Here is a 13461-nt window from a genome sequence, read left to right as displayed (position 1 = left end):
GAACAGTTCACTTCGTTGCAAGATCCTGATTCTCAGTTTGGGACCCTTCTTGACACCAACACACTGTGTTGTGGTGGTGACACTAACGTCTTAGAAAACAAATACAGATATCTGGAAGAACCCGACACTAGTGATATTCATGCACAGCAGTCACATGACGAAATTTTGGTCTCTAGAATGTTACCCTCAACTTGCTGCAAACACTCCAAGACCTGAACAGCTTCTCGAATTGATCGCACGGTATAGAGATGAGGATGCGTTCCCCAATCTTTTGAGTTGCCACTCAAATCATATTACCCATTTTTGTTTCCACTGACGACTGTGAGAATTCTTTCGGACTTAAGAGAAACCAACCATGGGCCAAGACACATTGCGTGATTTTACTCTATTATGTGTTCTGAGGGAATAAGTGAAAAAAAGAAGTCTGAGCAGATTACTGACAAGTCCGATGTAGTTAAGTCAGGAAAAGTAACATTGTAATTTGTGAAAAAAATGTGATACAATAATCATAGTGTAAAGGAATAATATGTTAATTTTTTTCAATCAATTAAAATTTTTGGATCTTATAAAAAAAAAAAAAAAAAAATGAGATAAACTGAATATAATATTTTAAATAATGAAGTATCTTTTTAATCCAGAGACAAGTCCTAAACAAAGAAGTAGAAAGAATAAGAATTGAAATAAATTAATCAGGATGAGTAATGAGGATGGGGATAGGAAGGCAGGGGAGCGATTTCCGCTCTTGCCCTGAGTTTACTAACCGCACTGATGCTTGCACTTGCTCGGACACAGGTTGTGGTGCTATCTATTTGGAAGTCCTGTGCTTACACGTGTTCGCGCTTAATTACTGAGCTCGAGGCCGATTGAACCTGAGAGAAGGACTCACGAGTTTGGATATCTCTGCCAGGGACTAACTGTCGCTTCTATTTTCTTCCCTTTTACTTCTACAATTAATGAAGTTTCCTTCCTTTTCCACCATTAATTATTTTTAATATCTTTTCTTTCAAATTTGCTAATGTTACATTAACTTCCGTTTCAACTTCTGTAATAATGGTTTCATCAACTGGGAAGCAAACCCATTAACTATGCTCAATAATATCTTATAATAATTCTGCTATCACTACACGTAGCTTGCTATTATAGTTGAAAAGCTCCATTTACTATCTTTAAAAATTATGCTGTCCATCTCTTCTCCCTTTCACTTACCTTCCACTACATTCCAAAAACTTCGATAATTTCTTCTTCAACAACCTAAGTATTTTTCCTCTTGTTAGCAGTCTTCCTTTATGATGTTCTCCAGTGACGTAAATACGCCGGGGCGGTGCCCTAGGGCCCCAGAGGTTCGGGGGTGTTTAGAGGCCCCCGGCTCCGTCGAAGTAAATAAAATTCGCAAATGCGAAAATCAGTCTGACACAAAAAGTATTTTGGGAAAACGAAAAAATATATATATACGGAAAAAACGTGATAATCATGCTACATTTCTCGACCTCCCTGCTCAGTACGTGATGACGGCCTTTCTTTTCAATCAAGACTATCCGCAATGTGCGTCATGTTAGAATGAAAATAAACATGCTGTTTACTTGGAATAAGCTCCTTTAAATAATAGCGATAGGGGTCGGGATTTAAACGAGAAAGAAACTTTATTTTATGGTTTGTTGACTTCCGGATTGATTGTTACCAAGGATTCCCTCGTTCCATCCGCCGGCAGGGGATGGGGTTGTTGTCAGCACACACCTGTAATGTCAGAATCTAAAAGCAGTATTATCATGTCGAGGTCAATGCTTCCTGCAGTCTGCACACCCTGACCGTGGGACCTCTGAGTCAGCTAAGTTCATCTTTTTTTTTTCTTTTTCTAAAACTTGCAGATATTAAAGCGTGCCGCAAAATGTCCTGGAGGTTGTAATTCTGCAGTTACTTTTTTTATGTGGTTTCCACAAGAGGTGGTGGGTATCGCTGAACCTTAGGTGGGTAGTAAACGTTAACGACGCATTTCGTGGTTCAATTTTGATACGTTTAGATGGTACAAAATTATTGCTAAACGATGGGTAAATTAAGTGGCGCAGCAAAGCGTAGAAAGAAGAAAGAAAGAGAAGAAGAGGTGAAGAGAAAACATATGAAGATTGATTCTTTTTTTTACGACTGTTTCAGAAAATACGAGGAGTGATTTTTCATTAGCTTCTAGTAAGTAAAGAATTATACAGAGGAGCGCGTGACTATGTTGATGTCGATGATGATGCACTGTTTCTGGACGAAGAAAGGTATCAAACCAAGAAAAACGTCCTCTTGAACTTTCGTTAAATGTAACTAGTTTCGGAGGTGTCCAAAGCGTTGAACAATGAATTTCAGAGATATATATTTCCAAGGGACTCTTCAAAGGGACTCTCAAATCGACAGTGAATTTATTGTTGGTTCGTCAGTCCCTTTGGGAAATCCTTTGCCCATGCCTTGCAGAGCTTTGAAACACATATTTACGAGTAGACCAGGTACTACTTTCAGTGAGACGTTTTAAGCCGCAGTCTCTACAGTGGATAGTTTTTGAAATATAGTCTCTGAACTTCATTTTACCACGCTTTCGGCATCGTATATCTCCGAAACTAGTGGCGTCAATCTGATCAGCATCAAGTTTCCACTCTGACGTTTTCTAATAGGGTCACGCGTTCACCCTATCGTTTAATTGAAATAATCGATAGTTTTTTAAAAAAGAATTTTAAGTTAAAATCAAAAGAACGAAAAGCATTAGTAAAGTGAAGTTCTAATTGTTACTGTAACATGAAACCGTTGTTTAACCATGCATATTAAGCTCTGACTTACATACGTCAAAAGTGTATGTACAAAAGCCACGTTGAAATATTGTGACTTACGTTGTTTCTGAAAGATATGATGGAGTACGAGAAATGTATTTGCCAAGTCCATATTGTGAAAAAGAACGTAGATTGTATTTAAACACTCTGATGTATATATAGCGAACTAGCTCGTTGGTAGAGCGTTGGCTTCGCATTATTTATATGAATTTCCCAGGATTAAGATTATTATCTTTTTTTCTGTCTGATTAAAAAAAAATATAATTTTACAAACAATATGCAACTTAAAAACTATAAATGCTATTAAAACATGTACCTCAAAAAGGTACTGCTAAATGATGTGTTTGTATGTCAAAAATAAAAAGCTGATTATATGACCAACATTTTACTTTTTCTGAGGGGGGCCCGTAGCCAATGTCTGCCCCGGGGCCCCGCCTGGCCTTGTTACGCCACTGTTCTCCTCCCCTACTTTTCCAAATACTTTCTCGTTCGTTTACTTCCACTCGTAAGTTTCTAGATCCTTCTCCACATCCACATTTCAAACGTTTCTAGACGTTTCTCATTGACTTTCATAATGTTACATAATACATACTACAGGTTGATTGGGTTGGGTTGGAGTTGAGCGTTATTTTCAGCACTTGTGCTGTATGAGACATGGACCTACAGTTTAAAGGTGCGTTCTCTAACCATACAACCATGAATAAGCGCAATGCATACTACTATGTACCAACGATGTACTGTAGAGGCACGATGGTTCAGTGGTAGAACGAGCACCTCTGCTGTGTGGCGACCTCTGGATCCATCCCAGGCCATAAGAGTGTTATAGATAACATCGTGTCTGAGTTCTTTTATTCTTCCATTTTGTCTTACATTTTGACTCCACCAGTTCTTCCAATTATCACTCCAGGGTTCCTACTGATCTGTAGTAATCTACTTCCCTGACTTTCCCTGGCCTTTGGCAAGGAATTCCCTGACTTTCATGACAGGTATCGGATGACGTTGACATATAAATAAGGAATAAATAACAATGAATATTTATATATGAAAACATTTATTCTATAGAGACAAATAGTAAACAATTGCTCATACGTACATTCCACTTGCCTCCCATAAAAATCTGAGGAACGTCCATACTGTGATCATAAATATCTATCCACAAATCAATTACTCTGAAAATACGGTACTTCTTATAATTCATTTTACTGATAATGGTTGGATAAGCTCAAATTGGTGTACAATTAATGTTAGAAAAAATATAATTTATAAAATTTCCCTGACATCCTGATTTCCAATCTTTTTCCCTGAGCTTGCCTGACCGCATCATATTTCCTGAGTTTTCCCTGACTTCCCTGACTAGTAGAAACCCTGCACTTTCATTAGTCAATTATCTTCTTTAGCTTAAAGCGCATAAGAATAGAATGTTAAATGAAATATTTCTTTCTATTCTCTTTGCCTCACTTACTATATTATTTTACCATTGAACGATTTAGAAAGCAGTCGGTATTATTATCTACGGGCAACATTACGTACTGATAACATAAAAAAAATAAAATAAAATAAAATTATGTATCTAGTAAAATATACAATGTATGGTATATTAAAATAGTATATTACCTTCATCTAACAATTCCAGCATGTTGACTACAGTCTCAACAGCAGCCAACCGAACCACGCTTTCTTCGTCATTCGCTAGTTCAACTAACGCTGGAAGAAGACTGGGCCGAGCCAGCTCTTGACCCAAGCCTTTTGCAACGTATTCCAATTGCTGACAAATGCATGCTCGTACTTCATAATTCACATCTTGACATAGAGACTGCACTACAGGCAGCAGCTCCTTTTTGATTCTGAAAAAATAAATAAATAAATAAAATAGAAACTTTTAATGAAAAATAAAACAAAATATTAAATAAACTAAACAAGATTTTGAGTCTAACGTTTTAACAACAACTACTACTACAACAACAACAACAATTACAACAACAACAACAACAACAACAATTACAACAACAACAACAACAATTACAACAACAACAACAACAATTACAACAACAACAACAACAATTACAACAACAACAACAACAACTACTACTACTACTACTACTACTACAACTACTACTACTACTACAACAACAACTACTACTACTACTACAACAACAACTACTACTACTACTACTACTACTACTACTACTACTACTACTACTACTAATTGGCGCCATTGGCGATTAGAAATTTAGAGCTGGCGACCAGTGTACAGTAGGAATGGTTTCTGCTTACAGGGCTACGCAGTTTGTTTCACACGAAAATAACACAGCCATACACACACACAAATAAATAAATAAATAAATAAATAAAAGTTCTGTACATCGGAACCCAGAGTATGGATTCCATGTATTTTGTTACACAAAATCAAAATTTCGAAACTCCATGACAATCGATCGTGTCAGTTTTTTATAGGCGAAAAACTTTAGCAATTTTGGATAGGGAGGATACACGTAAGACAGCCATACAAAAAAAAAAAAAAAAAAAAAAAAAGTTGTGTGCAGCGGACCCCAGGTATGGATTCGGCGTCCAAAATTCAGAGCCCCAGGACGAATCCAAAATTCGGTGATTGACCGTGAACATAAACTTGTGTGATTTTAGATAGAAAGGAACCCTGGTGCAACTCCCTGGAGGTTTGGGGGGACATGTCCCCTCCAATCTTAGAACTGGGGGGACTCTCTCTCCCAATAATCAGATTTTTTTTTTTTTTTTTTTTTTTTTTTTTAAAGGGAGAAATGTGATGATTTGTGTCCAACTGCCCGAAAGGAAAGTGAGATGAAATTGATGTCCCCCCAGAATAAGCCTCCCAATGTTGAAGACAACTCTGCTCCCTTCATCCTCCACAGCATTGTTTTTCACCTTCATAAATATTTTGAACATCGCTTTATATATATATAGAAAATATTATGAGAACGGTCTTACCCGTCCCCCCCAATGTTGAAGACAGATTTGTTCCTCTAGAGAGGAAATAAGTTTTTCGCCCATTAAACAAAATTGACACGGTCAATCGTCCTGCGGTTTTGAAATTTGGATTCTGTGTAACAAAATACATCGAATCCATATCCTCAGATCTGTTGCACAGAACTTTTATTTGATTTATTTATTTTGTGTATGTGGCTGTGTAATTACCATTCAGTGAGAGAAAACACGGAATGTGAAGTCTTCACAACGGACATGAAAAATGAACTGAAGTCTTACGGTAAGATATTTTTTAACATGTATATGAATCCTCCAATTCAAAATTGATTATCCTGAATGTAATTGCTTTTGAAATTTTATGCCCTGATGTAATCTCTTTCTATGTCAAACCAAAGGCCGTGTGTGTGTGAGAGGGGGGGGGGGGGGTCTGATAATCTGTATGTAAGTGATACTGGCGATCATTATTTTTGGATTGGCGAGTGCGTCTGACTTTGAAATTTTGCGCCATGATCTAAGTTATTATATTCCTGACAAAGCTATTGGTTGATTTGAGGTAGGTCAATGGTCCTACTGTTACTATACATCTATGCCAGTTACTCATTTTTTTTATTACATATCCTCTGAAAATAAAAAGGAAATAGTTAACACCTTCCTTGTGTTCGTTGGAACGAGTACATGTTACACATTTTACCTTCTGAGAAGTGTGTGCGTATTCGGACCTGTGTTTGTTTGAATAATCTATAATTTGCTGGTTTTTTTTTTTTTTTTTCGTATTTTATGGTAAAGTGTTCTAGACTAGTTATGTGGTAGATGTTGTAGCACAAGAAAGAAAAAAGAAAAAGAAAGGAAAAAAGAAAGAAAAAGAAAGAAAAAGAAAAGAAAAAGAAAAAAAGAAAAGAAAAGAAAAAGAAAAAAGAAAGAAAGAAAGAACAACCTGAACACTCAACCGTACTCCTATGTTTCCCGAGGTGTTTTGTGAAAATAGTGATGTTCAAGTTAATGTAAACGATAAGGTTATACCCTGGAATGGATGAAACCTTTTATTGCAGACGACATTATTGACCTCATAGTGCTTGAAACGAATATTTTGACAGAAAAATTTGCACTGAAGGAACGTAGACTTGGAGCGATGTAGATGAGATGTGTTATACTTTGCAATTTTGATCTTCCAAGCAGTCTTCTTACCCCAACCCCTAGGGGTTCTGCCCGCCCCATTCCGATGAAGGACAATCACAGATTTACACGGCATTGGGTGTCCCTGTTCACTTTAACAATCTCAAAAACTATTGACTTGACACTAATATCGGTGATTTTCGATTATTTTTACGTGTCATCACTTATCTCCCCCTCCTCTAGGGGTTCTGCCCATTCCAATAGAGGACTGCCATGAACTTACACGGCATGAGCTGTGTCCCTATTCATCTAAGCGACCTTGAAAACTCTGGATTCGACACTAGTATCGACGAATTTCGATTATTTTTACGTCACCCGTTCTCACCCCACTCCTCCCCCTGGGTACAAGGGGTGTCTTGTGCACTTAGATTTCATTTACAGTCTTAGGTTATCAGCGTACAAAGTTTGGTTTATATTGTTTCAGGCGTTCCAGAGTTATTATAAAACATTACTGTAGGAAACTATGAAGATTATTTTAAAAAAGAAGAAAGAAATTACACAGGTAAGGACAAGTCTTATTCCGAAAATTACACAGGCAAAGGGTTAATTTGCCAAAGTCAAACAGAAAAAAAAAAAAGTAGTCTGCACTATTCTATATTTTGCGTGCAATTTACTCTTAAATCTATGACAAGAACTACAAAAGAAAAATAGATATGAAATTAAATATATCATCGGTAATAGAAGAATCAATAACAATGGTATTTGCCGTGTTTAACATTCAAAATGTCCGTAACAATTTTTGGATTAATTTTTTATAACCACTATATTATAATCTAAGTATTGTACATGTGCTATGGATAAAGATGTGTATATATAGGAAATTATTTTTCATTAAGTTGGCAGTCTATCGGCGAAGTTTATGTAACCGTGCTGAATGACATAGTAGTTTGTGTGGATAGTTGTTGTCCTTACTTGGATTTGCACGCATGTAAATGTTTACAATTGTGATTTTCTTATAGTTCATATATTATATTACAAGGATTTAAATTAAATTGAAGTATATCATTTCCACATATACTCGTAAATTTGTAGGATTATTTATTATTATTATTAATATTATTTCATACACATTTATACAATTTGTCCAAAAAGTACAGATTTAGTGATAAAATTATAAAAATTGTCCTGACGCGTTGATTTACAGAGTTCATAAGGTTACTAACTTCCCTAGTTAGTGCACGCGACCTTGGTGCTTATGTTTCCAACTTCGGTTTCCCGAATTTTTGGTGTTGATCGCAAGGCAATGTTGGGCAGCGTTACTAGCAGCTGCATTGACTACGTATCACCCAATGAAGTGCACCAATTGACTGCTTATTCCCTTCTGCCAGTAATAAACCCGAGAATTCAGTTTAATTAATAAACTTTGCTGACTGCTATCTTTTTTTTTTTTTTTTTTTTTTTTTTCTGTATACAAAATTATGATACTGTTATATTGTGTTTTCTAAATGAAGTATACTTTAACAATTGATTTATGGACGGCCCTCTAACCACGTTTTGATTAGGAAAAGCAACTCCAATATTTGAGGAATAAGGTATCCTATTATTTTTACTGGGATGTATTGTGATCAACACGCATAGTATTTACATACCTTGAGACGGGCTGTGTAAACTTCAAAAATAAATAATATAATAGTAAGCCACCTATTATATCTAAATATGCAATGTGTTCACATTGGAGCAACTGAAAAGGTTTCCACATCCTTTTATTCTACTGGAATCAATGTTAAGGTTATATTCCCCGGTAGCCAGGATAATTATCACCACAACCTAACTGGACTAAGAATATACCTTTTGTTATAATCCTATGGCTAACTAGACAATTTTATGTTGGTTGATGTATAGTCAATGTATCAGCTCCCATTGGCGACATATCGCACACCCGGAAGACTTTCTCAAGTCAGAAATACATATTTGTGGGACATTGACTTTCAAAGTTTGTTATTCTATCAAAATCGTTCCCTGGAATACTGGTATTTCTGCCATCTAGGAGTTAATCTGTTTAGTTATGTTTGTGCAAAAATACCACCAGGTAGAGCTCGCTTCTCTCTCTCTCTCTATTCTCTTTTGAACGATGATAACTCAAAATTGCCATTTTTTGAGTTTTAACAGTCTTCCACCGGGTGTGCGATATGTGGTTTCCTAGTCACGACTATCTATGTAACATTAGAATTACTTATCTACAAGAAATTTCAGGCTTCCAGAAATAAAATATATATTACTAATTTCTTATATGGAAAGAAAAAAATATTTAAAATGAATTTTATTCTTGAATTGAGAGTGGAAATACATTAAATGCGTAAAGATACTTACAGAAATGGTTCGAACTTCGTTGCCATTTTCCCCAGTAACTTGCAACATGCTAAACGAGATGCTACTGGTTGAGAAAGCTGACCTTTGTGAATTGCAATCGACAGGATCTATATGATGACAGAAAAGACATTAATAGAATAATCTAAATAGAAAGCAATGTAGCACTACAGAATAAGCATGCATCAATAATGTTACATCAATCAGTAATACCCTAGTAAGAAATATGCTCATTTGATGAATTTTCACTTCTCCCAATATATATATCAATTTTCTCTGACTTTCCAGGTGTTAAGCAACTGCATTGATGCACTAAATTAAATAGCATAATTACTATATACTTGAAGCAGCAAATACGATTAGTTCTAGAAATTAAGACCATCCTACAACTTTTCAACTGCTCTAAAAGCAAATAATGAATTATTAACTACAGACCTAAGAGAAAGATGAAATTCGAACAGCAAGCTTGTTTTAAATTATTTTGTTTCATTCATCAATACTTATGTTACTACAACAGAAGAATCTTATCTCTGGACTGGATAGATATCAAACCCCGGTCTCCTGCTTGTAAAGTGGATAATTCGTAATTTAGTTACATAATTCATAATCAGCTATATGAGCTACCATACGTGATCAGCTTTCAGTGTTTACTGCTTATTCCTTGAGCTACAACTACTCAAACATTTCTGGTTATTATATTATAGAAGCAATCCAATGCTGTTTTGATATTTTGACTGAATATTTCTGATTTATACCAAAATGTTAAGCTTGTGTGCGCATACTGCAATTTCGGTAAAAAGTTGCTTCTAGTTATATACGAAAATTTACGTTATGACCTCCAAGAACTATTAGTTGTCTTTATGTATATGTTACACTTGTAGAAAAACTATACTCACTACCACTCACTTTAATGTAAGACTCATAACCACTGTGTGCAATGTAAAAAATTCTTAAACCAAAAAATAATTCAATACATCAGCAGTGTACAAAGTTAGTTACGCTGAAGCAACCTCTGTCCACATACGTAAGTTAGAAACCTAAATGAAACAATTACCTCTTTTCGAATCACATCACTAGGGAGGAGATCAATGACATCCAGCAGCGTCTCCAACCACGCATTGGCAACGACTGCAAAAAGAAATAATTTAATCAATACGAAATAATTCACCAACAGTAACTATACTAAAAAGACTTAAAGAGGGAGATGTAGCTAGAAGTTCTGAAAGTATGAGATTTTCTACGTATTAGACTCGATACTGCACAAACTACTTTCTTACACTAAATTACATGTTTCGGTTCTTTTATTACATATTATCCGTCGCGTATGGTATTAGTCAGTTTTGTCCTGCACCTCAATGGAAATCACTGTAGATTTTCCTCGCTACAAAACACGCCTAATAAGCGCTCACCTCTAATGAACAAGTTGCAAGTTCTATCCTAAATATGAAAGCTTCGTTGTGAACAAACATCGGGTCCATGTGTTTTCTTCGGGTAATCATATTTTCTTTTTTCTTTATTATTTACAACCATTTGCTCATACAAATGACATTCAATAAGTTTTGAACACACAGTTATAATATTAATATTAGTTGGAATAGAATTAAATTTTAGGTGAATATACTTTGATCCTTTGGCTACAAGACCATGTCACTCAACGTAGCCTCTATCTGCCGTGACGCATCTTGTTCAAGGTTCTTTCTATCCCTTGAATACACTTTGGTAAAATTCAGGTTGTTTCATACAAGAAATAAAGGCCTTGTCACTGTTGAAAGTTTTTCCTCGCAGGTGGGTCTTCAGACGACCGAAGGAGCCAAGGCCGGACTATAGGGAGGCTAAGAAGAAACTTCCCATCCCATTTTCAAAATTTTCTCCTGTCATCATGGCTGTGTGAGCATTGGCATTGTCATGATAAAGTTAGATGACTTTACCTTCCAGCTCCGGTTTCTTGCTCTGGAGAGCACGTCGTACCTTATCCAGTGACAAACAATAACGCTCCTTGTTAATTGTGGAGCCATGTTCCAAGAAGTCTATGGAAACGGTACCGCACTGATCCCAGAAAAAGGAGTCCATAATTTTCTGGCGCCTGATCTGGAAAGTCTAGGTTTTTTAAATCGCTGCAATTAATGCTGGTTACTGGAGCTGTCCAATGTGCGATCCCCATAAACCGAAAGAAATTTCCTATAAATTGATGTGGCTGATTCATCACTGGATTTGAACATGTTCCACTACTGTCTGTTATCGGTTCTGATGTCTACTTCAGTGGCCATTGTGGTTTACTTGTGAACAATAGGAAACAACAATTATTACCATTTTGAAGCCAAACGATCAAAATATATTCACCAAAAATTTAAGCATCATATTGCAACTAATAAAAACATTATACCCATTTGTGCAAAACTTATTCAACATCCTTTGTGCTTATCATTAGCAGAATACTTAATTTTATTTCATTTCAGATGAAAAAAGGAAAAATGTTACTTGAAACTAAATTCGAGTAGTAGTATTATTTACAGGCAGCGAACAGAACTAAATTATATCAAAATTGCATTTCTTTATATATTTCTAAAACAGTACTATTAATTGTACTTCATTCTGTATATGTGAGTATTGTTCACATGTATAAAATTAAAGGTCTTTCGCATAAATTCAGATATCTATTCCTTTTCAATCTCAAGCTACTTCACTTTGATAATTTGAAAAGTAACTTGTCGTCATTTCTCTATACCATTTCCTTTTTCAATATGACTAAACTTAGTATAAAATGTGTTAGCATTTTAATTATACAGTATAATAACAAGATACAAAAATTAAGTACATATAGTTGTGTTTTCTTTGTGAACATCTTTGTCACACCTTGGGCAATACAATTTCGATCAATTCAATAGATTTTGACATGTTGGGAAGCTACACAAAAAATGAAATCTTATCTTCTTTCTTTCTTTATATATATATATATATATATATATATATATATATATATATATATATATATATATATAAACCTTCCAAAACAAGTACGATTAATCCACATAAAATAGTCAAAAAATATATAAAATAAGCTGCTTGACAGTTTAAAAATATTTGTGTTTTATATACTTATATTATTATTATTATACATCAGAAGAGTGAATCAGTTTTTACTTATTTATTTATTAATTTTCTCTGTTCGCAGACACTTTGGCAATTTTCCAAGACAGTGAAACCACTTACATTGCTCCGAAGTTAATATTACAGTAATGTTACTAACGAATATTCAAATGTCATTCAAAAATTGGTGATTTGATCTAATAAAGATAAAAAATTTGGTCTTCTATATATGCTATCCAATTTCATATAATCAGACATAATACAAACAGAGTAGGGCCGAAAGAATCAAAATGTTATTCAGTTAAAAAGAGAAAAAGTTAAGATTAAGGCACGGTTTAATAAGAATTTGTATTGTTATAGAATTAATTATATAAACATATCACGTGTTCCGAAAGTCAGGGCCCACGGTTTTACCTCAGAAACATTGATACTAGTGAAACATGTTGAAACAACTTGTTAAATTAAGCTGAGGGGGTTAAGATTTTGAGCTAGCTGAATTTAAGCAGGGGTGGTATCCGATTGGAATAAACGGGGGGGGGGGTCGGTTATTGTTAATTTAGCCTTATGCATGTAAATTGAAATTGGCTCATATTACAATATAATTTTCTTAATGTTTCAATACTTTTCCCATTATAGAACGAGTGCTTTCTCGCATATGCTGAATCACCTATCAAGAAATAGCAACATTCTAGAAAAAAACAATTCAAGATCAAGTAGTAACACGATAAAACAGCATTTCAGGAAACAATGACTTCATGAAAAATGACACAAAAACATTTTTAAAAAAATCACTAAGCTACAGCCTTTTATTACAAGTTTTAGCACTGTAAAATTCTAACTAATGTCACCCAGAACATTTTGTCTTTTAACACTTTAACCGAAACATGGGTCTCTGAGACCCAGTGGTAAATTTTAAAATAACGGTGGCAACCCCGGTTGCTCGTGAAGGTTTAAAGTTATTTGGCCTTTTTATTACAAAATACCATAAATACATTTCAAAGTAAATATAATACAAAATTGACTTATGGGTCTCTGGAACCTTGTGTTTCTCATAACGTTTCTGAAGCTCATGTTTCGGTTAAAGTGTTAATTTACACGTTTTAAGCCAACCACTATTTTTCTCTCGCAATTATAA

At 34.9% G+C, this 13461-nt stretch overlaps 1 protein-coding gene across 5 annotated transcripts in view; it reads right to left on the bottom strand.

Moving 5' to 3' along the window:
* Positions 1–13461, bottom strand: part of LOC145662613 (uncharacterized) — a 450934-nt gene that overhangs the window by 72028 nt on the left and 365445 nt on the right. For all 5 annotated transcript variants that reach the window (XM_081728341.1, XM_081728342.1, XM_081728343.1 and 2 more), the window contains 3 exons: positions 10294–10367; positions 9243–9349; positions 4416–4645 (listed from right to left, as the gene is read on the bottom strand). In XM_081728341.1, coding sequence (XP_081584467.1) covers positions 4416–4645; positions 9243–9349; positions 10294–10367 — 411 coding nt within the window. The remainder of the gene's footprint in view (positions 1–4415; positions 4646–9242; positions 9350–10293; positions 10368–13461) is intronic.

Source organism: Thermobia domestica, chromosome 10 (genome assembly GCF_964235325.1).
Source record: "Thermobia domestica chromosome 10, izTheDome1.hap1.1, whole genome shotgun sequence".
Classification (NCBI taxonomy): domain Eukaryota; kingdom Metazoa; phylum Arthropoda; class Insecta; order Zygentoma; family Lepismatidae; genus Thermobia; species Thermobia domestica.
The sequence above is the reverse complement of the archived record's forward strand: the minus strand, read 5'-3'. Positions and strand labels throughout refer to the sequence as shown.